The sequence below is a fragment of the Fundulus heteroclitus genome, chromosome 2 (genome assembly GCF_011125445.2).
Source record: "Fundulus heteroclitus isolate FHET01 chromosome 2, MU-UCD_Fhet_4.1, whole genome shotgun sequence".
Taxonomy (NCBI): Eukaryota; Metazoa; Chordata; class Actinopteri; order Cyprinodontiformes; family Fundulidae; genus Fundulus; species Fundulus heteroclitus.
In genome coordinates this window covers 20850587-20876268 of record NC_046362.1, presented here as the reverse complement: position 1 = coordinate 20876268, position 25682 = coordinate 20850587, and the positions used below count along the sequence as shown (strand labels likewise).

At 37.4% G+C, this 25682-nt stretch overlaps 1 protein-coding gene across 1 annotated transcript in view; it reads right to left on the bottom strand.

The window, feature by feature from the left end:
• Window positions 1–25682, bottom strand: part of LOC105938587 (voltage-dependent calcium channel subunit alpha-2/delta-1) — a gene marked incomplete in the record, with an annotated part of 88610 nt that overhangs the window by 19717 nt on the left and 43211 nt on the right. The window contains 15 exon segments of the mRNA XM_036150478.1: window positions 3063–3071; window positions 4772–4783; window positions 5616–5692; window positions 5917–5978; window positions 9557–9628; window positions 9819–9875; window positions 13162–13221; window positions 14328–14402; window positions 14963–15043; window positions 15136–15210; window positions 15309–15398; window positions 15499–15548; window positions 15785–15863; window positions 20105–20209; window positions 20801–20959. Coding sequence (XP_036006371.1) covers window positions 3063–3071; window positions 4772–4783; window positions 5616–5692; window positions 5917–5978; window positions 9557–9628; window positions 9819–9875; window positions 13162–13221; window positions 14328–14402; window positions 14963–15043; window positions 15136–15210; window positions 15309–15398; window positions 15499–15548; window positions 15785–15863; window positions 20105–20209; window positions 20801–20959 — 1063 coding nt within the window.

Below are 25682 nucleotides of genomic sequence, written 5' to 3'. Positions count from 1 at the left end.
ACCTTGTTCTGTCTCCTGGATTTCCCCACCTTGCCTTGCCCTTGTCGGACTTCTACCAAGCTTTTGACCTGAACTCTGATCTAGCATCAGCCATCCACAGCCTGACACCTCTGCAGTGAGTAAGCCTGCTCTCATCACTGCCAGATTTCCTGACTGCTCCTGAAGAGAATCTCTGATTGTCACCAGGTCTCATTACGACAAACATTTTAAATGTAACCCCGTGTCAGGTTTAAATTTCAGGTCTCCTGTCTCGGTCCGGAATTACATTTACTTTCTAGTTCACCACACATTGCTGGAAAACAGACATTGTTTTAAAGTCTGTTACAGTTAACGGAAAGCCTTGGCTTTGTTAGCTGTTATCACTGTTACCTTGCATAAGAAGATCCTGGGGTCTTTCGGCATGGATATTGCATGTTCTCAGTGTGCATATGTGAGTCATCTCCAGGTATTCTGTGTTTCTTCCACAGTTTAATGTGCATGTATAGTTGTTTGTCCTGTGTGTGTCTATGTGGCCCTGTGATGGACTTGCGACCTGTACAGGGTTTAACCTCCCCCCTTAAACATCAGCCCCCTGTGACCCCATGGAAAAACAGGGGTTATAATAGCCCCAGAAAACTACTCTGCATCCTGAAAAAGGTCCCTGTGGTGAAACCATACTTTAATTAAAGTTTATGAAATGTATCAGCTCATTTATGGATTACATGTAGTCCATATATGTCGGCCGACTGTAATGAAAAAAGAAAATGTTTTTCATTACAGTATTCATGTTTCCAAAGTGGGGGTCGGTGCTGAAAAATGTAGAAACCCCTGGGTTAAAGGTGTAGAGATTACTTGAACAGGGCTTTATGTTTGCTACACTATGGAGGTGAGTTGTGTTTGTTTTTTCTGTGGGTTTCCCTCGCCTCACTTTCTGATTGACTTCACGTTATGAGTTTGTGCATGCATACCTATTGAGGTGTCCTCGGAGACGAACAACGAAAAAAGTAGTTTTTTAATAGTTATTTATCTTAATCATTCTTTTAAATGACCTGCTGGAATATTACAGTAAAGTTTACATATAATAATTATAATAATAATTTTATTGTAATTGGAACATACAGGGGTTGGACAATGAAACTGAAACACCTGATTTTAGACTACAATAATTTATTAGTATGGTGTAGGGCCTCCTTTTGCAGCCAATAACGAATCTTTCACCAGTCTTGCTGTGTGTATTGGTGCATTGTCATCCTGATACACAGCACCTCCTTCAGGATACAATGTTTGAACCATTGGATGCACATGGTCCTCCAGAATGGTTCGGTAGTCCTCGGCAGTGTTGCACATCAAGCACAAGGATGGGGCCAAGGGAATGCCATGATATGGCAGCCCAAACCATCACTGATCCACCCCCATGCTTCACTCTGGACATGCAACAGTCTGGGTGGTACGCTTCTTTGGGGCTTCTCTGCACCGTAACTCTCCCGGATGTGGGGAAAACAGTAAAGGTGGACTCATCAGAAAACAGTACATGTTTCAAATTGTCCACAGCCCAAGATTTGCGCTCCTTGCACCATTGAAACCGACGTTTGGCATTGGCACGAGTGACCAAAGGTTTGGCTATAGCAGCCCGGCCGTGGATATTGACCCTGTGGAGCTCCCGACGGACAGTTTTGGTGGAAACAGGAGAGTTGAGGTGCACATTTAATTCTGCCGTGATTTGGGGAGCCGTGGTTTTATGTTTTTTGGATACAATCCGGGTTAGCACCCGAACATCCCTTTCAGACAGCTTCCTCTTGCGTCCACAGTTAATCCTGTTGGATGTGGTTCGTCCTTCTTAGTGGTATGCTGACATTACCCTGGATACCGTGGCTCTTGATACATCACAAAGACTTGCTGTCTTGGTCACAGATGCGCCAGCAAGACGTGCAACAACAATTTGTCCTCTTTTGAACTCTGGTATGTCACCCATAATGTTGTGTGCATTGCAATATTTTAAGCAAAACTGTGCTCTTTCCTTGCTAATTGGACCTTCACACTCTGCTCTTATTGGTTCAATGTGCAATTAATGAAGATTGGCCACCAGGCTGGTCCAATTTAGCCATGAAACTTCCCACACTAAAATGAGAGGTTTCAGTTTCATTGTCCAACCTCTGTATATTCCAATGAAAGTTGTCTTTTGCATGTAACCCATCCCTTAATGAGCAGTGGGCTGCCACTGTGTGGTGCCCGGGCAGCATTCTAGGGCTAAGGGTCTTGATCGGGGACTCAGAGTGACAGTCCGTGTGAGTCGAGGGCGGGACCTTGCAACCTGCTGTCTAACTACTATTCCACTGCTCACCGCATTGAATAAATAACTGCAAAAATAGATGGCTAATAATTTGTAAAATAAAGATAGTATTGGCAACAATTTCAAGCTCTCTTCTTTGAAAATTAGATACATAAACTTCTTACCATGTTTTGTAAAGCTAGAAGTGAAACTGACTAATTACAACTAGCCTTCTGGAAACAGTAACTATTGGATGTAATCTGTGTGTCACAAACAGTGCAGGTCTTTGAGCATTAGCCCTTTGTGCCTTCTCATCAAAAAGTGGTTAAACCGTGACATTGTGGAAATAAGCCTTTGCTTGGCAGGGCAGTTTTAGCTGCACATTTATTATTCTGAGGGCTATGTGAATTCTACAAACAATCAAACTCTTTGAAAACCTAGGTCAGAGATTATGAGTTGTGCAGCTCCTTCAAACTTGCTAGATGACAATGTCCTTAATGGGTAAGAAATCCTATCCACTTGACCAACCACAAGTATTTTTGAGATTACAAAATATTTTGCTGATATAACACCACACAGTCCAGGTTGTCTTTTTTGGCAATTATGATGAGGGTGTCCATAATGTCATGGCTGATAAGCGTACAGTTTCCTGGTTGATAAAATAATCCATAATATAAATCAGATTATGTTTGTACATCTGTAACAGTCCACAAATATGAACCATCATGGACAGATATGAAATGATAAATTAAAGTAGATAGAGTGGAAGGAGTGGGAGAAGGGAAGAATGAAAGAGCAATTGAGAAATACTTACCTTCTGTCCCTGTTGTGACCAGAGGGATAAAGAATCAGGGGAAGGCAAAAGAAAAAAAGACAAAGGTTGGTCAAAATGCATTTACCATTTGACAAATTATGTCATGCATATGGACAGATGCGAAACCTTGTGAATATTTCCCATAGGTAACGAAAAATCTATTCTGCTGTGAGGGAAAGTTGTTATTAGGAGAGAGAAAAGAAAAAAGACTGCTTTGTATAGGATATAATTAGGTATAATCCAAAATGATCAAAGAGACTTTTCATGTAAAACAAGAAATGCAAGGTAGAATTCCAAAAAGTCCTCTAAAAGTTTTCTTTCCTTGGCTCTGTATTTCATTTAAAATACGATATTGGTATTCTTATCTAATAAATGACATGACAGGCATCAATAGCCATCAATCCCTGGTCTCTTAAAAGGAAGACATTTGGACAATGCCTTTAAAATATATTGACTCGTGTGGTGCGGTCTGTGAAAGCAATTACCGAGCACTCACTTTCCTTGGGGTCCTGGAAATCTGGTGCAGGATGAAACAACCTCTTTCATATAAAACATAACAAGTAGATTCATTGTCACTCTGTCTCTAAAGACTAGGCAGAATGTCTATGTTTAATGGTATTCCATAGTACTTTATTTTTTTATTCCTGTTTCTAAGCTTTTTCCTTATCGGTCATTGTCTAAAGAAACCTATGTATTGTGTAATTTAGTCTCCAGCTACAAATGCTCCACTCATAGTGATGAAAAAATATCTTCAGTCATTACACCATGTCAAGAGACTCTTACTAGTGTATATGTTAGGAGAGCAAGTGGCTGTAGAAACCACCTACTGCATGAAACCGATAAGATAGATGGAGCTTTAGGTGGTCTGGCTCCAAAGTGAAACCCTATATGGCTGAACAGAGAACTTTAGAGTCCCAAATCACCATCGGAGTAGTCTGCAGCTGTAAGGAATGGTGTGTTGCTTTCTTTAACAGGCCTGTAAATGTGCTGACAGCGTTTATGGCACAGTGACAGACTCTGCAGAGGAGTAGTGAAATAAAGGCTGAAACTAACTGATCCTATTTGATGGTATTACTGCACCGTTAGTTGTTTATACTTTGGGGCGTCATGCAAAAGTTATGAAAATATCTTTGAAGCCAGATAATGGCATGATTAATTTGGATTTTTTTTCTCTTATATCTTTTATCAAACTAAAAATCCTCCAATTTCTTTGTCCAACCTGCATTGATTGAGTATTGACATATCTATATTACATGGTAGATGAATTAAGATGAATTTTCGTATTAAAGAATTACCTTGAAAAGAATTCAGATCCTGCACACACTTATAATCTGAATTTAAATTATTTAAAAGTATTATGTATTTATAAACTACTAATTCTAAGTTATGAGAACAGTTTCATTTTGCATGTGAGGTTATTGAACGTTGCCAGAATACGTATTTATAGGAGCAATACTTGATTTTTGCTTGTCAAAAACCAAATTAGTTACACACTGTCCCTTTAAGAAATTATTTAAACTATTTGCCAATTAGAAATCAGATTTTGGTTTGCTTAGTGACATAACCAGATATTTTCTGTGTTTTGACATACCAGTGTTTGAGTAACGTGGAACCATACAAACATATGAATAATGAAAACAAAGAAAAGCTCATGCAGTATTCATCAATGGCAGGGAGGAGATAGAGGAAATAACACAGGCAGTACTTGCCCCAAGGTGAAGCTTTCAAATTCCAGAAGATAAGAAAGAGCAGAGAGAAAAGGTTCAGTCAAAAATCTGAATCCAATAAATTTTGCAAGAATTACAGACACACCTTAATGATATGTACATTTTGATGATATGCATCTCTCTAATATATTATATGTTTTGTCCGTTTTCAGGCAAGACAGTCTGACTGCATCAGTCTGAGAAAGTCTTGGAAGTATAGTCACAGCAAATAAATAAATAAATGGATGAATAAAATAAATGATAAAGCAAGGGAGAGGGAATCAGTGAGACTCAAAAGCATGATGAGACGATTGCTGTTTCATTTTAGTCGTTCTATGTAATATGTATACAAGTTGTATCAACACTTAAGAAAGAAAAGTCATAATCACAGACAAAAACAAATGTGTAATTTGTAATAGAAACATCTTTCTTACTTCTCCAAGTCTGGAGAAATAAAACTTGTTTAGTAACAGAGATAACAATGACAAGGTGAAGCAGCTTTCATTCCACTCTAAATCACATGAAAGCCAGATGAAGGGGTAAGGAGGGATAGAAGTGTCAAATGCAGACAACATCAAAAAGTCCAAAGCTCCAACATAGTACATTGGAGGAAAAGTTACGCTGAGGAGTTTGTGTGGGAGTAAAGATCAACTGACCAGTGGGTTATTCTACAAAAGAACAGCACAGCGGGACTTCAGAAATCTGAGCTGAAAATATAAAGGAGTGGTTGTGGTTGCAGCTAGCACTAAGTGTTACACATACTCAACAGAACAACCCAGCAATTCTGTCTCTGAGAAACCGGCTAGGCTGAATGTTATTGATCTGTTTGTGTGGATCTCATACTCACAGATAGCTTGTTTTATAGTGTCCCCAAGTTTAGCTTGAATGAAGTTTTCACTGTATTTAGGTAAAACAAGGGCCAGGCTGCAGAACAGATCAAAGTTCAACTTGAATTATTTATTTTCTTTTATATGTGTATATAATCAGATGTAAATTAACTCGTCGATGGCATGATGGAAACAACACAGCAGCCCCTTCGTTAAGCAACATTCTTCATTAACTAAAAATGCATAAGTAGCTGGGAGCTTTGTAGATGGTATTTAGAAAATCTGATCATCTGTAATCAATAGTCTTAAAAATTGCCTCACCTGTAATCTGTTCCATTGACTGGAGCCCATGTGTAGGTTCTGACACCTCTGTCTATATATCTCTGTCAAAAGAATACACATATTACAATTTATTTTTATTGTTCTTACAGCACTAGTGGCTTATTTTTTTGTACAGTGGGTTGACAGGAAAGGGGGTACGAGAGAGAGGAGAGACATGCGGCAAAGGAACACAAATCAGAGTCGAACCTGGGTCGGCCAGGTATATCGATATATGATTGTAATGATATACAATCATATATCAATACGTAGATAAGTAGGCAACTGTGGGTTAAGTATCTCAGGGTTTCTGCAGCATGTAATTGACCATGGCGGTCTGCCACAGCAAAATAGGTCGCCACACCTTCAGTGTAAAGTTTTCTTTAAAAACATATGTTAAAACAATGTAAAGCATATGGGAAATATATATCCTATATTATGTATAGCCTATATTTGTGCACTTACACTAACCATCATCAGTTTGAAATGAATCCAAATATCATAAAACATTAAAATCTACTTTATTTTGAAAAACCAACACTTCCTGCTCCTTCCTGTCTGGCTACGAAGCTGGCTAGCGGTCACAGCGTGGTGCACTGCTCTCAGTCAGGAGGAAGGAAAACTAGATATGACAGTCGTGTTGCCCAGTTTGCATCTTTGTTGGTGTATTTAACAACTTTTCAGAACCCTCCAGCAACTTTCTTTCAAAAAGTGACTAGCAACAAGTCTAGCATCTATTTCTGTGTTAAAGTCAACTTTACATGAAAGCACCGATTGTTCTGGAGTCACTGTTTTGAGGCAGCAGTGAGAGCTGCTAAGTTCGTTTCCCATTCCCCTCAGTTCTGTCTCACAGGCACACCACAGCTACTGCTGCTGTTTTCCTGAAAGCCCAGCATGCTGCGACAGCTGAGAGGAGACCCACGGAAAAATGTATCATGCATGCACAAACGTGCTTATGATCTCGCTGAATTACAAAGTGGGAAATAAATATGAAGTAAATATAGTTTTTAATGTAGTCTCTTTTGTCTCTGAATCTGTTGCTCTAAAATAATTCTTTGAATTTAATTCACACACAGCTTCAATTCTCATTCACTTTGTGTGCCTCTGATAAGTGTCTTTTTTGTACAGTTTTTTTTTTATGTAGTGTGGACTCATCATTTCATAAAGGTAATTTGCAGTTCCAAACACATTTGATCACTTTTTTGTCTTTGGAAGAGTTTCTTATTCTTACAGCCTGTGTAACAAATGTATGAACAAATATGCAAATCAGACGATGACATTAACTACCCACCCCCTCAATAAAGAAAAAAAAAAAAAAAACACGCCACCACAGTTTAAAAGAAATCCAAGAAGAAATCTTGAAATCGTATGTGGCCCTCGACAAGACAAGAATCTGCTAGTCTTGTCGAGGGCCACATAAACACGAGACATGGGGAAGCTGAAATTAAACCCACAACCCTTCCGAGTAAAGAGTTACAAAGTACAAAGAGTAGAATATATGCATGGTTTTGGGAGTTTTTCTCAGCTCTTTACTTTTATCGGTTGATGAATTGTCTTGACTAGATAAGCTGTAATTTTTGAATGCCTCATATATGTATACATATTGTTATTTTTTTTTCTTTTGATTTGTAGAAGTTCTGTGGAGCTGGAAGCTTTTCTTATGGCTTAAAAAGTTTATTCATGACAACTAATCACTAATAAAACTGCAACTATATACTGCTGTTTGCTTGGTAGTTATGAGAGCTGCCTGTTATTTTTTCTAAGGCAACTGCTGTGAGTCCATTTTAGCTGTCATCAAACACTGAGCAATTTTGCCACCACCCTACTTTTATTCTGCCACCTGCAGGGCTGTCTTAATAGTAATTAGTATGCTTTCACAACTGAACAGGTTTATGGTAAATGTGTGTTTTGTTGATATGGAACCTGCCAAAATGAAGTTGCTTGTTTGGTGGTTGCTTTGTTTGGTGGTGTACATTCTGTGGATTTAAACATTTGGTTATATGTACCTGGATGGTATGCTGAAAAAAACGGTACAAAGATTAAAGGCTGTTATTTGTAGCAATACATCTGTTTTATGTGAAGTGTTGTTCTTCTGTATAACCTCTTATTGGTATTGTTTGACATCGTTTTTGTGTCAAATGCTTACAAAAAGTCACTTCTTCTAGCTTTTTTGAGCCTTTTTTTGTTAAGATCAAGGGAGTTTCTTGTCCATGGATCCTAAATTTAAATGTTACAATGCTCAATCTAATTCTTCATCCCTTTCACCTTCTGCTTGTGCTCCGTCATAGTGGAACGTATACTGTTAATCGGGAAATTGTGCCAGGATTGCTAGATGAACTTGCAGTTGAAGGACATTTTATTAAAATATTTTTATTTAGCAGTGTTCTTCGGCAGAATTGTAAGCCAACTGTCTTGGCTGAGAAGCAACCCTACATATGGATTCTATCACAATAATTTACTGCTGGTATGGTCCAGGACTTATAATACTGCTCACCTTTTTTGCAGACAGTGCATAACTGGATGTGTAAAATAAATTGAAGACAGATTCAAATGAAAAAAATGGCTTTGCACCAATTCTTTTTCCTGACCATCCTTGATTGTCTGGCAGATTTTTCATCTGTCGTTAACATTTTTCTTTGACGAAAGTGACTTATTTTCTTCTCACAAGACTGTTTTCTTTACCTTTCTGGAGATTACTGACATTGATTGGAAACTGCTGCACTGATGAAAATATTATGTAGTACACTACATAGAAACCCCCCCCCTTTCTTATAACAATAAGAGCAGACTATGGCACACACACCAAAATAGCCTGAATATTGATGGTCTTCCGGGGTTTCTTGAACCAGAAACCATCCTATCAGCCTATCACCTCTCAGCCACTAACCACTATCTAATCAGCTCAGTCACCAGTCAATTAGGCAACATCAACTCCACCTGCTGCCACTAATTACTTCCAACTCTGCTGACCTGTTTCGCTGACTACATCTACCTGCCTCAGCCAAGTTATCCCTGCCAGAATGTCTCTTCTTGTCCAGTGTAATGTGCTTCCAGTCTGCCAGTTCCTGTGTGCTCAGCCAGCTGGACTCTTCTGTTTGCCTTTCTAAAGAAAGTTCCCTGTGTCAGTGTGCTGCAGTTCTGCCTGTTTCCCCGTGAGTTCCAGCTGCTTGCTCTGTCCGTTCTGGTGCACATCACCTGTTCTACCCACATCTTCTGGTCCCCTGCTCATCCTTGCCTATACTGTCAGCCATAAAATCCTGTGTTCTAGTCTGGTTCCACCTGCATCTGGTCAAGTCTGGTTCTGCTTGCCTGCCTCACCTGCTATTATTCATTCTCTCACTATAAACCTTTTAAAAGATTGTAACTCTGTTTGGCTGAATATCAGGTTCACAAGCAGTAACCTTTAAAAAATGTTCCCAAACAATTTTAAGCAGATCATGGTGGTTCACTATGATGGTGGCTGAATATTCCTTTCCTGTGTTAGGCATGCTCATCAAGGCATTGGAAGTTCATACATGATGTAGTATCTTCACTTGAAGAAGTGGAACGGTCAGAAAAATTGTAGCTGGAGAGGCTTGATAGCCTCATGCTAAAGCTACTTTCTAACCATTTCATACCAAGCTTCTTCACCATCACCTCTTACCTCATCTTGAGTTTTCACCAAAGTATCAATAGTGCTTTCTCCTATCTCCCCATCAATCATCATTCTTCTAATCTGCAAACAAAAACATGAAAATAACCATTAAAAGTGATAAAAAAGACAGTATAATTGATATGTATTCTTAATTTGACTCAGCTAGTTTGTTTGCAAATGTGCTTGAAAACTAACTTTTGTTATGTCAAGCAGATATTTAGCTTTGTTGCTTTTCCTGAGCAGGTGTGATAAGTTTACTTGGATACCCTACCTCCACTTTTATGTCATTTTCCAGCTCAGCGTCAAGGAAGTCCAGGGTCACAGGCTCCTGAAATTTAGGATTCTGTACAAGGGATGATAGTTTGGTTTGTAATATGATGCAGTTTCAGACAACTACAAACAAATCGGAATAACTTTTTTTCTGTTGGGTGTTTTAAAGCTTATAGAGGCCATAGAAGGGGATAATGGTTATAAAAATATTCTTGTTGTTGGGTAAGCATAAAAAATCTAGTTCTCCTTTAGAACTCAGTATTATCCAAATGCCAGAAAACATGAACTCTTTCAGAGAGAAAAAAATAAAATAAAATAATAATCTGCACAAAAGCAGCACTAGAAATATCATGGGAATAAGTCAAACAAAAACACATAATAGGTGTCTTGTTCTTTTTAGCAGCTATTGAGCGAGTGGGAAAATGTTAAATAATTAAATACATTTTTGTTTAATTGTGCATGCTATCAAGACAAATTGTGACCTAAAGTATCTGAATTTCAAAGGTTTAAAAAGTTTCAGGTAACTTAAAACGCGTTGTCTTTCATGTCACTATTTATAACACACACTTTAGCTGTCTGTACCAGATTGTTCTTTAGAAGCAAAGTATTTTTCCCCCTAACACTTAATTGAATCCATGACAGAAAAAAAGGGAATGTGCCACATGGCACTTTTATGTCATTATATTTGATACCACACACATACATGAATCAGACTTGATGCAAAGTGACAGTGAACTCCATTAATGTCCTCTCTTAAAGACCCTCTATGTCTGAGTGACTTTATGGTGGTATAAAATAGTAGCAGTAATCTAGTTCTTATCTATAAAAGATCCGTATGTGAAATCTGATACAAGGTTATATTCCACAGTATTTTCACACAAAATATGCAACAACTGTTACAAAAAACAATTTTGTTGTGCTTTGTTATGCTAGAAAAAAAAAATCTTATATGTATTATCTTAATGTGGATTTAACAGTACAAATAAAACATTTACTAAGCAATTATTAAGAGAAAGTAAAGTAGGTTTTTCTTACATGTGATGGAAAGTGAAATTAATTGATACAGCAAAAGATGATGATGATGATGATGAAGATGAAGACTCAACATGAAAAATGAGAAAAGATAGAATAAAAGATCAAGATGTTCATCAAATACCAAATGAAACATCATTAATAAGTCAAGCCATGAAATAAGATTTAAAATAAAAATAATCGAAAACATGGACAGGTAGAAATAGGAAAAAATGGGGAAAAAAAAGTAATATTGGGAAGAAAAATAAAAAGAGAGAGCATTAGAGAGACTGCTACATTTGTTGATGCAAATCATGGTGAGATATGAAAGTAAAAAACAGCAACGTCGCAAGAGGCTTGGATTACAAATTTTATATTCTGATGTTAAACAGGCCTCAAGGGCACAATCAGTATTCTTCGATCTACTATTTGACTTATTCAGTGAGACAATGTATCTGCCTTAGGGCTAATGGAAAATAATCTTGCCTAAATGCAAGATTAGAATGAGATCATTCAGATGGAGCCTCATTATAATGTAAGGTCACATTGCTTGGTTGAATAATTTGGTAGGTAATCTAAAGTACAGCACCCAAAACTGACACATAGTCAGACTTCTGAGATGTCATGCCTAGCTGCATTTCTAAATCTGCGTTTGTTACAAGAAATGTGATAGAGATGTGAGTGGAAAAGAAATATGCTCTCTTTTTCTGTAAAAATATAATTGAATTCAAACCTGAATCTCTGAACAATTACTCTTGTAAAATAGCATAGCTCGATTTCTTTACCAAAAAAAAAAAAAATACCACACATTATCACAGACATTAAGGATGAGTGCTTCAATATTATACCCCCAGATTGTTTCTATAGTATATGGAAAATAGGGGGCTTCTACTAATTTGATTACTCTTGTAGGATAGGTAATGTGACTTATAGTGAAGCCAAGAAGTCACAGACATGTGCTGGAGCAGTGATAAAGATACATTAATTCTACATTGTGGTACGCCCGTGGTTTAGGAGCTAGGAATTTGTCCTGTAACCAGTGGTGTTGTCGGTTCAAATCTCTTCTCCATCCGGCTCAGTGATTGTTTCCTTGAGCAAGACACTTCACCCGCTTTGCCTGCTGCTGGTGGTCAGAGGCCCTGGTGGCCCCAATTGTATGGCAGCTCCACTTCTGTCATTCTGCCCCAGGGCAGTTGTAGCATCAGTGTGTGAATGTGTGTATAAATGGGTGAGCTACTGATTGTGCTGTGAAGCACTTTGTGGTCATTGGACTTGATACAGAGCTATAAATATGCAGATTATTTCCCATTCACATTCATCCCAGCATACCGAATGGTATAAGTAGCTAACAGGACAGGGGATCAGGAGATCACTTGGGAGCACTCAGACTTTTTACAGTGAACTGTACTTGAAGGTCAAGATACTTTGGTCTTTATCAATTACGAACAAAGAAAAATTAGGAACGTTATGTGAAAGCAACAAGTAAGTTTTTCAGTCCTTATAAGTAAAGTGCTTTATTTGTCATAATAGATACAACAAAATTACATAGAGGTATGAAGGGTTAGCCTGAGCCGCTGCAACTGAGCGTGCCGCCACTAATGGCCGACCTGACCAGCATTGTCAATAGTGGTAGGACAAACTGGAGCGCCCAGTGGAAACCTACACAGACATGGGGAGATCATGCAAAACTCCACACAGAAAGGCCCCCTGCCGAGCATGGGACTCAAACCTGGGACCTTCTTGCTGTGAGACAAGAGTGCTAACCACTGGACGACCGTGTTGCAGTAGCAGGTCATTTTGACACCTTTTGTTTTAGGATACAATCACTATACAAAACATAGGTGTTGCATACTTCTAAAGTTTGATTGGATTCGACAGGTCTTGATGCACTTCAGCTCTTCACATTTGAACTCACGTAAATAGTATATTTAGGTATATCAATCGAAGTTTAGAAAACTGTGATATCAGCTTTCAATGAAGAAGTTGATTGTAGCCCCTGTTTTCGCTCCAAAAATGATATCACAGAACTATCTACGCACATACAAAGGGATATTTACAAAGCTTTACATGCTAATCAGCAACACAAGAATCTGTATTATAAAATTAAGTTGGGGTTGTTCAGAAAGGATTAGAAAGCACGTCACAAGTAAATTATATCGCTCCAGTGAACAGCAAGGTTTACTAAAGCAACTGCTGCTCAATCTACAGGATTGGGAAATAGAAAACATTTCTAAATTGGCATGAAGTTACTTCAGGAGTCTATGGTGTAACTAGTTTTTCTAAATTGGCATGAAGTTACTTCAGCAGTCTATAGTGTAACTAGTTTCTCTCACCTCATGAAATGTGACAGTGTACTTATTATTGAGCCTTAGTTTCCTGTTACGAATCCTTTTCTAGAAAAATTATAAAATGAACAGTAATGAACTTTGACGTCTAAATTAATTGGGAGAAGAACTACATGAATATACTGATTCTGAAAGTGCCTTAATCAGTTCATAACTCCACTTCCTTGTTTTTCCTTGTTTACAAGTTATAGGCCAGTCTTCAACAATGATTATAAAAGTCTATTTAGATTTTAATGTTCCTTTCAGTTACCTCGAGTTGCAGGCATTTATTAATATAAACTGACAGCATACAGATTACCACACCCTTGTATGTATTAAAGTGAGAAATAAAATTGTTTGAACCATAACTGCTTGGTGTGAAGTGTGTGTGGTCTGCAGTGTCCAATCCAAACAGTAAAGTAGGCAGGTTTGAAGCGCTGGGTAACACATGGCCCTTATACAGCCTGTCAGTGTTGGCATGCCTGAGGCTGAAAGTAGTGGGCTGCAATAGGATTTGTTGAAAAGAGGGCTGGAACCTCTTGTGAGGTCATGGCTAATTTTTATGGGGTCATGTCTTAATGTATGCCAGTGGCTGGGAGTCCAGTTGCATTTTCTTGACAAATTGTGAGGCTACTCAGGGCCTCACAATATTCAAGTTGGGTAGAATTTCCTTATCCCACATTATTTATGTTTCCTTTGTAGCTCATATGTAAGTATAAATAAGATAAAAATAATTGGGAGCAACATACTACATTTTTCCATAATATGAAATAAAAAGGAAAACAAATAGAAATCCAACACAAATGGCCTAAAAAGATGTGCCCCATACTCTAACTAAATGTTTATCTAAATGTTTTTATCCCTTATCTCTAAACATATATGCCAGTTCACTGCCAAGTCCTCATTCCTCTGCAATCCCATATGGCAAAAGTGACCTTCCAGCCAGTATCTAAGGCTTGATCACACCAAGTTATACTCTAACTGGGGAATAAATTATGTTTATGAAGACTGATTTGTTACCAGCATATAAAAAAAAACAACTAAAAAAAAACCTTGGCCATCTGCTTAGCTGCAAATTATTTACTGACAACAATATATTACAGTGAAGCTGTGAAGAAAAGTCAGATGGTTATACATGGCAATAAGACATGGACATTGACATGCAGAAGTCATACCTTAGGCTGGAGATTGGGATGCAGCAGAACATATCCGTTGGGATCAATAGCAAAGTAGTATCCATTGGGACCAATCTGATGTAAAGGTGAACAAAAAAGAGACTCATCAGTTTCCTGCCCAAAAATCCACAATTATGCAGTTATTCGAGGCAGAAGGCAGATGTCATTGTGATGCACTGGTGTATTCTATGACAGCAAAAGATTTTTGCTATCATGGAACAGCAAAAATATTTCACATTTCACAAAGAAATATTTTCTCTGTATTGACTCAGTAATGTGCTGACATCCTGTTCAGAGTATACTTTACCACTCAACTTATGACAGCTGGAAAAAGATTAAAAGTACTAACTCTAAACAGGATGTATGTTTGGAATAAAGACAGTCTAATGGATTATTAAAAGCTTGTAGGAGGGATTTACTAGTCCCAAAGCACCAGTCTAAGTTGGAACAAAGAAAATGCGTGATTAACAGCAAACCCTGTTTTGTGGATAGACTGCCAACAGATTTTAGTTTTATCACATAACTTATCCAGAGGGAATCAAATACACACATTTTGGAGCCAGTCACAAGACCTTTTTTATGATAGATGCATCTTTCTGCATGCATGTGACCCCATTTGGGAGTATTACACTCACTGTGAAGCGCGGTGTGAGTTTCTTGATGTCATCAAGAGATACGTCAATCCCCATTACACCCAAAATCAACTGATTCTGATGCTTGAGTGGGAAAAAAACAGGAATGAAAAGTGAAGAAATATTGTATTCATCAGGTTGACTCCACACATCATGATCTAATTTATTTCCTTTACCTCTTCATTCTTGTCATCGATGGTTTTTGTTCTGTTGAAAACAGGCAGTGTTCCTGTAATAACCAGACCTAGTTCCTGATGCAAAATCATGATAGAACACTGATATTTATCTTCCCAGTAAAAAAACAACAGTTTTGTTATCTATTACAGTACATAAAGAGGGGATACCATACCAGGGCATCAAGATATACATTAGTCCACTGGACGTGTTTGGCCTGTTTGTCTGCAAGAACCATGGGCCTTCCCAGGACATCTAGGTATTCCTAAATTTAACATACAACAAAAAGATTGTTGTTATCTACTGTCATGGGGAAGGCACACTTCTCAAATTCTTGAACAGGTTGTAAAATAGTCAAACATCACCTGTGTGTTTATTCTGATGGCTCCGATGGAAGGGATCTCATAGAAGTAACCTGGGTAAATAATTGTACTTTACCTTGAGCAAAAAAATAAACTTGAATTTACAAATTACTTCCCTCTTTTCTAATTTGATCCTGTGGTCATCCCCTTGTATTTTTTCATGAAATATTATTAACCTATGACATTTTTGACATTATATACGGGTTAAAAAAATAAATGGTTGCTATATATTCTTTCTGCATTGACACTGCATTATTGTAGTGTTGTAACTGAAACCGACATGTGATACCTTTGTTGGAGCAGGCCATCCACTGGATTGGTCCTTTATCATAGTTGTGTTGTCCAACTGAGAAGGTGAAGATTCTGACCTAAAACATAATGTTGCTAAGAATATTGAATAACTAAATAGATTTCACAAAACACTTTTACTAAACATATACTCTAAGACAACTTTATAGGTTGCATTTATTTAAACAGCAAATTACCTAATCACATTGCAACAATTCAATATATTTACGAGTCTAGACAAAACGAAGACCATAAAGAATGTCATCTGTGAACATACAACATATTGAACATTAAACCAGATGGGCTACAGCAGCAGAAGAACAACTGGGGATCACTCCTGCCAGCTAAGAACATGATAATGAGACAACGGCTCACCAAAAAACAGACTCACCAAAAATGGATAAAGACAGATTGGGGGAAAAAAAACACTGATTCATTTTTTAAGTCTTAGTTTCATTCAGACATTCTGTTAGAATCAGAATTTGGAAAAAAAACATAAAAGCATGGCTCCATCATTCCTTGGATCAGCAGCAATTGGCTGCTGTTGGTGCTACAGTGTTTGGGGAGACTTTTCTTGGCACACTTTGGGCCCCTTTGAAACATTTGGACATTATTTAAATGTCACATCCCAGCTAAGCATTGGTGTTGGTCATGCCCACCCCTTCATGACTACAGTGTACCCATCTTCTGATAGCTACTTCCAGCAGGATAATACTCCATGTCACAAACCTCAGATCACTTCAAACTGGTTTCTTAAATATGAAGAAAAGTCTACTGTACTCCGAGGGCCTTTACAGTCAGCAGTTCTCCTTCCAACAGAGCAGCTTTGGAATATGGTGGAATGAGAGATTCACATCATGGATTTACAGCTGACAATCTACAATAAATGTGTCAGGCCATCGTGTGAATACAAAAGAAACTTTCAGATGATTATTTTTTAATCTGTCATAAATATCATAAAAATAAAGATATTAAAACATCCAACCAGATGCTAGTTAGGTGTACCTTATAAAGTGGCCAATGAATATAAATTTTCAAATGCCAACAAATATTGTTCCATTTTATGTTTCTCATTCCACAAATACCGATTTCTTATACTGCAAATTTTTTTATTTAATTAATAGAATTCACTTACTCATTCAGTTACTGTAACAGAATTATTGATAACATTAACTTTCTCTTTCAATTGAATCTTCACAAACTTTTACGATTTTACAGACTTAATTTAGGAAACTACTACATGCAACCACCCTCAGTTGAAATTCATGCCAATGTAGCACAAAATGACAGTCAAGATACAACACCAATATGTTAAAACCTCAAACCTTTTCTGTCATACCTTTTATAAGGTTTGAATTAATTTAATGAGATGCCACAGGAAGTGCTAGAGTGGTTGTTCTGATTATATGCAGTATAGAATAAGCTTATGCTGCCCAACCACACATGTTGCTGTGCACTGTGTGAGAAAGTTTACTGAAATAAGGGTTCCATGCATTTGTCTTACTTACTGGAAAGACACATTCATCTGTCTAGAAATATTTCAGATTTCAACAACCTCACACAATTAGGGTGTGAAAGCTGTTATCCAAAAACAAATAAATCATATGGTGCAACTTTGTTTCAAATCCTTTTGTGTATAGTCTCTACTGCAATTTAATCTTGGTAATTCTATCTAGGTTTATCATACATAACTGCTATTTTGTGGCCATCACTATCAACAATCCTTATTTGTACAATGGAAAAAAAAAAACAAGTTCATTATCATCTTGATTTTGTATCAGCTTAAGGGTAAAACTGATAATGCAGAGATTTTATTTGGGGAAACGACACATTTAAATAATGTTTTTTCATAAAGCGTTATTGAACACTTTACATTACTTAGCTTAGGTTTAGGAAATGTAGGGTAAACCAGCTGCCTGACTCTCACGAGATGGATGTAGTTACACCGAGCTCCTCACAGCTCCACACATCCATCTGGAATCACTACCACTGGGAGGGATTTCAATACCACATAAAATTAACGAGCCAATCAGGATCGCCAGGCGGGATTTTAGTAGATGTGACGCATCAGAGAAGCTACTATTTGGATTCAGACAACAAAGGTGGCAAGGAAGCAAGGGTGACCAGATGTCCCCAAATCCCCTAACCCTACCTGGCAAATTCTGTCCCCAGAAATTTCAGTGTATCATGATGGAGTAAAAATGTTTAACGCAGCAAAAAGGCATTTACCCTGTCCTACTGCTGTTCCAGCATAGTAGAAAAGCTGAGCTGAACGTGCCTTGCCTGCCCTGTCCGCAGACTGGGCAAAACAAACCAACCCCCTGACAGAGACTCTGCACCCGGTTAGCAAAATCAGAGACATTCCCGGTTTTCAATAGAGAAATCTAGTCACCAGCTAACCTTGATGCTGCTATTTGATCAGTGTTGTCCAATATACTGAATAATTATTATTTAAAAGAACACCAGAGAATGGCTTTGAAGGCTTTTGTTAGTGAAAACGATGGTTTCAGTTTTGATGTTGGTTTCGATTGGTTGAACTAGCACATCTGTAAAGATGACGGACAAGTAATTTAACCAACCATATACAAGGGTTTTTGATAAGGGCCTTCCTTCTGAAATACTTCTCCAATGGAGCAATTCCAGATGGATGTGTGGAGCTCTGCAAAATGAAATCCATCCGGCAACAGTCAAGTTAGTACACTTGTAAGACATAGCTGGATTGATTAGTTAAAAAAGAAACCCAGAAAAATTAATTTAAGGAAACTGGCATCAAGGTTCCTACTATTTTTATTTTACTAGCATTAGTTTTTTTGCTCTTTTGTGTCAATACTTTCATCATATTGTTTCACAACATATTCTGCATCCCTCTTATACTTCCCAAACATATTTACTTGTTTTACAAGTAGGTCTTTAAGTCTAGTGGAAAATCTTCCCAAGTGGAGATAAAATGCTATTATAAAGTAAATTAAAAGATCAAAGTATTCAAATGACATGTAGGTTTAATAACTTAAGTTGCTATGGACAAATATATTGTGTTAAAACTGCAAAATAACTAAATAGTAAGCTATTAAAAAGTTTCCTTTTGTATTTGCCCTCTATTGGGGCAAGTCTTACTTTTGATTTCATAAAAACCTGTTTTCCCCACACCATGTACAGTGCAGCAAAAAGATATGTGTTCAGGTTTCAGCTTTTTCTTTATCTTGCTACACAGTTTACACTGTTTTAGATCATCAAACAAATCTATATACCAGACGTGAATAGCTTGAGTAAATACACGCACGCACGCACGCACGCACACACATTTTTTTGGTTGAGTTTTAATAGCCACAACTAGGTCTAATTACCTCTAGAAAACAAGAGATCACTTAGATAGAATGAAGTAAGCTAAAAAAAATCTCACATTCTACCTTGATTTCAAGAATTTCAAGAGCACATTAGCAAAAAAGTCACTGACGAATGTCAGTCTGGAAAGGCTTACAAAGCCATTTATAAATGGCTTATAAAGCCATTTATAAATGGCTTATAAAGCCATTCATAAAAAAGTGGTGAACCTCTCCAGTTGTGGTCAACTTACACTAACCTTCTCCAAATGGACCACAAAAGAGGTGATAAAAGAACCTAACATAAAGAAAAGTAGCAAATCCAGCTCTTAATGACCTTAAAAAAGAAGGGGAAAAAAAACAAGGTTTTGGATTGGCCTTGTCAAAGTTCTGATATTTCATGGCATGAATATTAACAGGACTGCATGCAAATTCCCAACATTGCTGAATTAAAACCTTTCTACAAAGAAGAATTCCTCAGAGAAATGTAAGATATTCATTACCAGGTATCACTAAAGCTTGATGGCAGTTGCTGCCGCAAAGGATGATGCAGCTAGTTATAAGAAATAGGAGGCAATTATATTTCATATAGTGCTAGTTTGATTTGCTTGTTTTACTTGAAAATTAAATTCTAATTTGAAAACTGCATTTTATATTTACTTGGGTTTACTGATGATACAATTTGTTTTGTGATCTGAATAGTGTAACTGTACAGTATGTAATTAATCTCCTGCGAATGTCCAGTTGTTTTCTAACAGAATTAACTTGACGCAAGCATTTTTTTAAGCGTTTGACAGTGCTTTTCTTGTTCTCAGTTAACTTTTGAACAGTTTGTCACTTTTCACCCTGGTACTTGAACCTTTGTGTTGTTACTTCCTCCTTTGCAGCATATCTGGCTTTGTTTTGATAACTAAAACTTGTATTTTCTCCTCTTGCTGTCATCTACCTCTAAGCTAGCATTTGGTTTAGAACACAAAACAACCTCCCAAAAACAAAGGTACCTTTTTGTCTGAATTATATTTTTGCAGAATGGACTGAGCTCGTTCTTCTCCTCCGTCAGTGAACAGCATGATGATCTTGTTGCAGTTTGCGCTGCTCACATTAGTCTGTTCAAAAGAAAAACACAAGGACTTTTGAGTAGATGCACTTTCATTATCCTACTTGAAAAGGGACATCTGTTAATTGCCTGTATGCTCATCAAGTGATACTTTCATGTCTTCTATTGTGATTTTTTTAATTTAAAAAATAAACAAAAGCAGTGATTGGATATATGATATATGATTTGCTTTGAACCAATATGATGTATTTTGACACAAGTACTAATCGTGTTCTTGTTTTGTGAAAACACAGCAGCGGACAACCATTGTCTGAAGATCACTTATTTTAGTGGACTGGACAATCCTATTAACTTTTGGCTAACTTTAGGAATTAATTATTGCTGTTATCAAATAAGAGCAAGATAATTCCTCTGTAACACAATATTCCTGTCTGTGCCCAAACATTAAAATGGTAAAACTACCTTTAACCAGCAGATGGCAGTCCAGACAACAATTTAAAGCTGCTAAACCATGAAGACAAGATAGACAAGACTCATTCAAAACTTACACAAGGTCCTGTGTTCTTCATACAGACTGAAGTCAGACAAAAGAAAAAAAAAATATAAATAAAAAAAAATATAAAATAAAAAAATTACCCACCGTATAGAGCTGCTCAAAAGCAAACTCGAAGCCTTTTGTGTAATTTGTAATTCCTTTGGCTGTGATGTTCTGCACAGCATCTTTCAGCAGCTTTTTATTCCTCACATTGGCCTGAACCAGATGGTCAAAACAGGCTGTATTCTTCACCCTGGTGTTAAACTGGGAAACACAGACAAGAAGTTGTGACCCAAAAATTATTCATACAATTAAGGTGTCTGTGCATGTGTAACAAATAGGAATGCACACACCATCACAGACACACATGCATGGAAAACACTCCCACCTGGCCTTGGCTGTTATCAGGCAGCGGTAAACAGACACATTCATCAAGCCCCACTAATTGCTTCACATCCTTGGAGCTCAACGATTCTGTACCCATGGAAACAAGATTCTGCTATATAAAAATGAGGCTAGGCCGCAGCACTATATTTTTTTTCTAAGGGAAGCCTCCTCATATCCACCCTACAAAACATGTAAAAGTACCACACTCTACAACTTCCATGGATGTAAAAACTCTATGTCAAATACCTAAACATATAGGATATAAACTGAGCTGTGCTCCAACTTAAACTGATTGTCCATACTTTGAGTAATTAACTATTCTAAATCATTAGAATTAGCCTAGAGTGGAACAAAAATGTAAAATATTTCTTAATGAATATTAATATGAAGGACATGGGACAACAGTGTAACTAGGACTTTTACTGTGTTGCAGAACTGTTATAAAACAATAATGCACCTCATTGATCTAAACTAATCAATATTTCCCCGGGAGATGGGCGGTAGGGAAACTGATAACTCTGATTCACACAGACAAGAGGGCAAAAAGTTCCCCGCACTGTTTCACAACATCAAAGTTGCTATTAGAGGGATAGTAAAAATACATGGTGTCTCTGGAATAAAAATGCATTGTCCCAGACAGATCAGGGTGACAACACACAATTACAAGCAAGGCATAAACACCAGCAAAAGAACAATAAGTGGGCTTGTAATTGGCAGCAAGAAGCAAGCAGAGATTTTCTATCACACTTTCTATTTAAAGAAGAAGTGACGAAGGTGAGAGCAGGAGGTGAGAATCAGAGGAAGAGGACACAAAAAGACAGAAGGAGAAGTGTGAACACAGGACCCAGAAGTGGATTTAAAGGCAGGAACTTGAACATTTCATATAGTAAGCTCATATGGCACATTCATCATCTCCTCAGGAAGAGGCACACTATTTTTCTGTTCCAAGATAAGCTCATTATACCCACAGAGGGGGAAAAAAATGATGTGACAAACTGAACAAAATACACATGAATGAAACTTTAAATTTTACAGTTCTCCTGGGATCCTATTACAACAGCTCTTGTATGTGTGCGCTATTGTCCAGGCTTTAGCAATGGATTAGTGATGACTCAGAAAAGACGGCTAATCTCCAAAGTCTAATCCCGTCGGACTCTCTGCATTTTCTGCCTTGGAAGTCTGCGACTTTCTCGCTAGACCGGCGCTGGCAAACATGGCTGAACAGACAGGATGAAAGTTATAGAGGTTGAATGAGGTGAGATGTGCAAGGAAGGGGCCAGGCACGGGGACAGCCAAGGTGGGGGCAGTGAGAATGAGTCGAAGTATTAAAAAAAAAACTGAGTGGAAGCCATATATGAGAATACAGAAAAGCATCCATCTGCAATCTATGACCTGCCTAGGTGTTAAGGTATGGATTGAGAATCTTCCATTTTAAAATGCCAGCTTAGTCACTGAGCTACTGTTAATGAGGTTAATGATTCATGGGTAATATCAAAGAGCAGTGATTCGATGACAGGTAACAACACCCTCAGGGAGAAACACACATCACTCTGTGCACATGTATGACAAAAGGAAAGAAAAAAAAAAAGAAAAAAAAGATTGTCCAAATACAGTTTCAGATTAATTACGTTAATAGCAAACACTTCCATTGTCATAATCTTTCCGTCTTTATATTTTGTTTTTACTTGCAGTATTTAGTTACATTTGTTCCCTATAAATCATAGTTACTAGTTTTCTGTTTTTTTCTTACCTCTTGTTTAAACAATCTTGGCAGGTACAAATTGACATATGGCCAATAGGAAAACTTGTTGAATATGACATTCCCTTAACTACAAAGGTTCATGGTGGAGTGGCCATTTGGGTGCCATTGAAAATGAGGTTCAGTATTAACCTGTTTATTTTGTCTAGCCAAGATTTTAAAATGTGTTCATTCACCAAACCCTTGGTAAATAAAACAAACAGATTACCAAAGATCCAAGTGAAATCTCAATTAGCTAATTAAGAGAATTTACACATTTATGTTACAGTACATTACCAAACAATGTGGACATCCCCGTTCAAAAGAAATCCCTTCTGATGCAATTATTATGACCTGTTTGAGAGTTTGAAACATTTAAATTTACAGAACATTCTTACAACTTTGAAGATGTCATATTTTTTTTATTTTGGGGAAAACAACAAACAAATTAATTGTAAACCCCCTTAAAGTCAGTACATTATGCCACATTATGCGGCAATTGCAGCTACTAGTTGCTTGAGATAAGTCTTTACAAGCTTGCCACATCTTGCCACTGGGATTTTTTTCTTGTTTCTAAAGGCAAAACTGCTCCTGCTCCTTGTTGCATGATTTTCAGTCATGAACAGGATCTTCACATCTAACCACAGATTCTCAATTGGATTGAAGTCTGGACTTTGACTAGGTCCTTCTGACACATTTAAATATTCCCATAAACTGTTCAAGTGTTGCTTTAAGCAGTATGCTCAGGTCATTGTGCTGCTGGAAGGTGGACCTCCTGTCTCAGTCTCAAATAACAGGCAGACTAACAGGTTCTGCTCCAGATGATACCTGTATGTATCACCATCCATCTTTCCCTCAACTTGGAACAGTTTCCCAGTTCCTGTGCTGAGCAACCTCCCCACAGCATGATGCTGCCACCAATATGGTTCACTATGGGAATGCTGTTTTTGGGATGATGGGAAGTGTTGGATTTGCACCTTGGTTGCTGAAAAGTCATCTGACCAGTGCATCTTCCTCAATATACTTGGGGAGTCATACACATGTATTTTGGAAAATTGAAAAGGTGCTTTCCTATTTTTAACACTGAAGCCCCTATTTACACTGGCTCTACTTGGCCTTGCTCACTTAGCAATCATTTCAAATACAGTTTTTTCAGTTCCAAGCTGGGATTATTTGGCCTTGCTCAGGAGTGGGGTGGAGCTTTGCAACTCCTTCAGGTAAACCTTTGGTCTCTGTGCTGCCTCTCTTATTAATGCCCTGCTTGCCTAGACTGTGGGTCTTGGTGGGTGGCCCTCTCTTGACAGGTTTGTTGGGGTATTGTGTGCTTTCCATTTGAAGATGATGAATGTTCTGGGAGAACAGCAAAGATGTGGATATTTTTGACTGACTTGTACTTCTTTACAACTTTGTCCCTGACTTGTTGGAGAGCTCCTTGGTCTTCATGGTGTTGATGCCACTTGCTTATAGTGGCGTTGCAGCCTTTCAGAAAAGATGTGTTCATACCGACAGATCATGTGGAAGTTAATTGCACACAAGTGGAAATAATTATATTAATAATGTATCTGTTTGAATGTAATTAGTTTCATCAGAAACTTTTTGGGACTTCATAGCAAAGAGGTGGGATACCATATTTTTTGGACTATAATTCACACTTTTTCACAGTTTGGCTGATCCTACGCCCTATAGTCATGTGTGATGTATTTCAAATATATAACATGTTTTTTAAAATGGTACATTTTACAATTAACATCAACCAAGGAGTTAACATTACTGTCTATAGGCAGAAGAGGGCTCTCTAGGCTTGTGAAAGCTATATACTGCTCATGTACCATTTAAAAATTAATTGAAATATTAACTTATATACAACAAAAACTGAATGACATGTCTGTATGTTGTTTCGCTGTTTCAGTATGCATTCACATGTATGTGCATTGTGTGGTGCAGCTCGAAGGAGAGCCCAGACTGTGACTGAACCCTGTCATTGGCCTTTCCATGAAGCTACTAACAGCTCGCATTAGGCTTTTGTTGAGCTTTGACAACTTTCAGTGTAACGACCCCTCAAGCGAAATGCGCAGGCAAAAACCTTGCCAGTAACTTGGTAATTGGAGTTGCTGGTTTGTTATGCTAATTTACCCCATTCAACCTCCCAGGTATGTCCCATGTTATGTGCATTTAATAAATTGACTTACAAGGTTATTTGTAAGTTTTTAGTCTTGGATTTAGTGATATAAATTCCTCAATAACTATGACTTATAGACCGATGCGACTTACAGTATATATGTTTTTTCCTCTTCTTTGACGTGACTTATAGTCGCTCTGAAAAAATATGGCACATATTTACATGCCAGTATTCATTGTTTTTATTATTCTTTTTTTCTCATTTCAACAACCTAAACTATTTTGTGCAATCCAGCATGATATACAATAAAATTGTTTATTTTTTATAAAATCGATTATTCTGTATATTAATGACATCTGCAAAGTTTCTAAAATACTTAAGTTTGTTTGTTTGCAGATGATACTAATATATTTTGTACAGGTGATAATTTGGATCAGCTTGTAGTTAATATCAACTTAGAGTTATGTCATCTTAAGATATGGTTTAATATTAACACATTATCATTAAATTTGGATAAAACCAAGTTTATGTTGTTTGGAAACTGCAAAAGCAAAACAAATGTACATATCCAAATAGATAATATGTCAGTAGAGAGAGTTAAGGAAGTTAAGTTTTTGGGAGTAATGATAGACAATAAGATGTGTTGGAAACCTAATATAAATACATTCAAACAAAAATATCCAGAAGTATTGCTGTTCTCAGCAAAGCAAAACATTTTCTAAATGATGCTGCTCTTCATATCA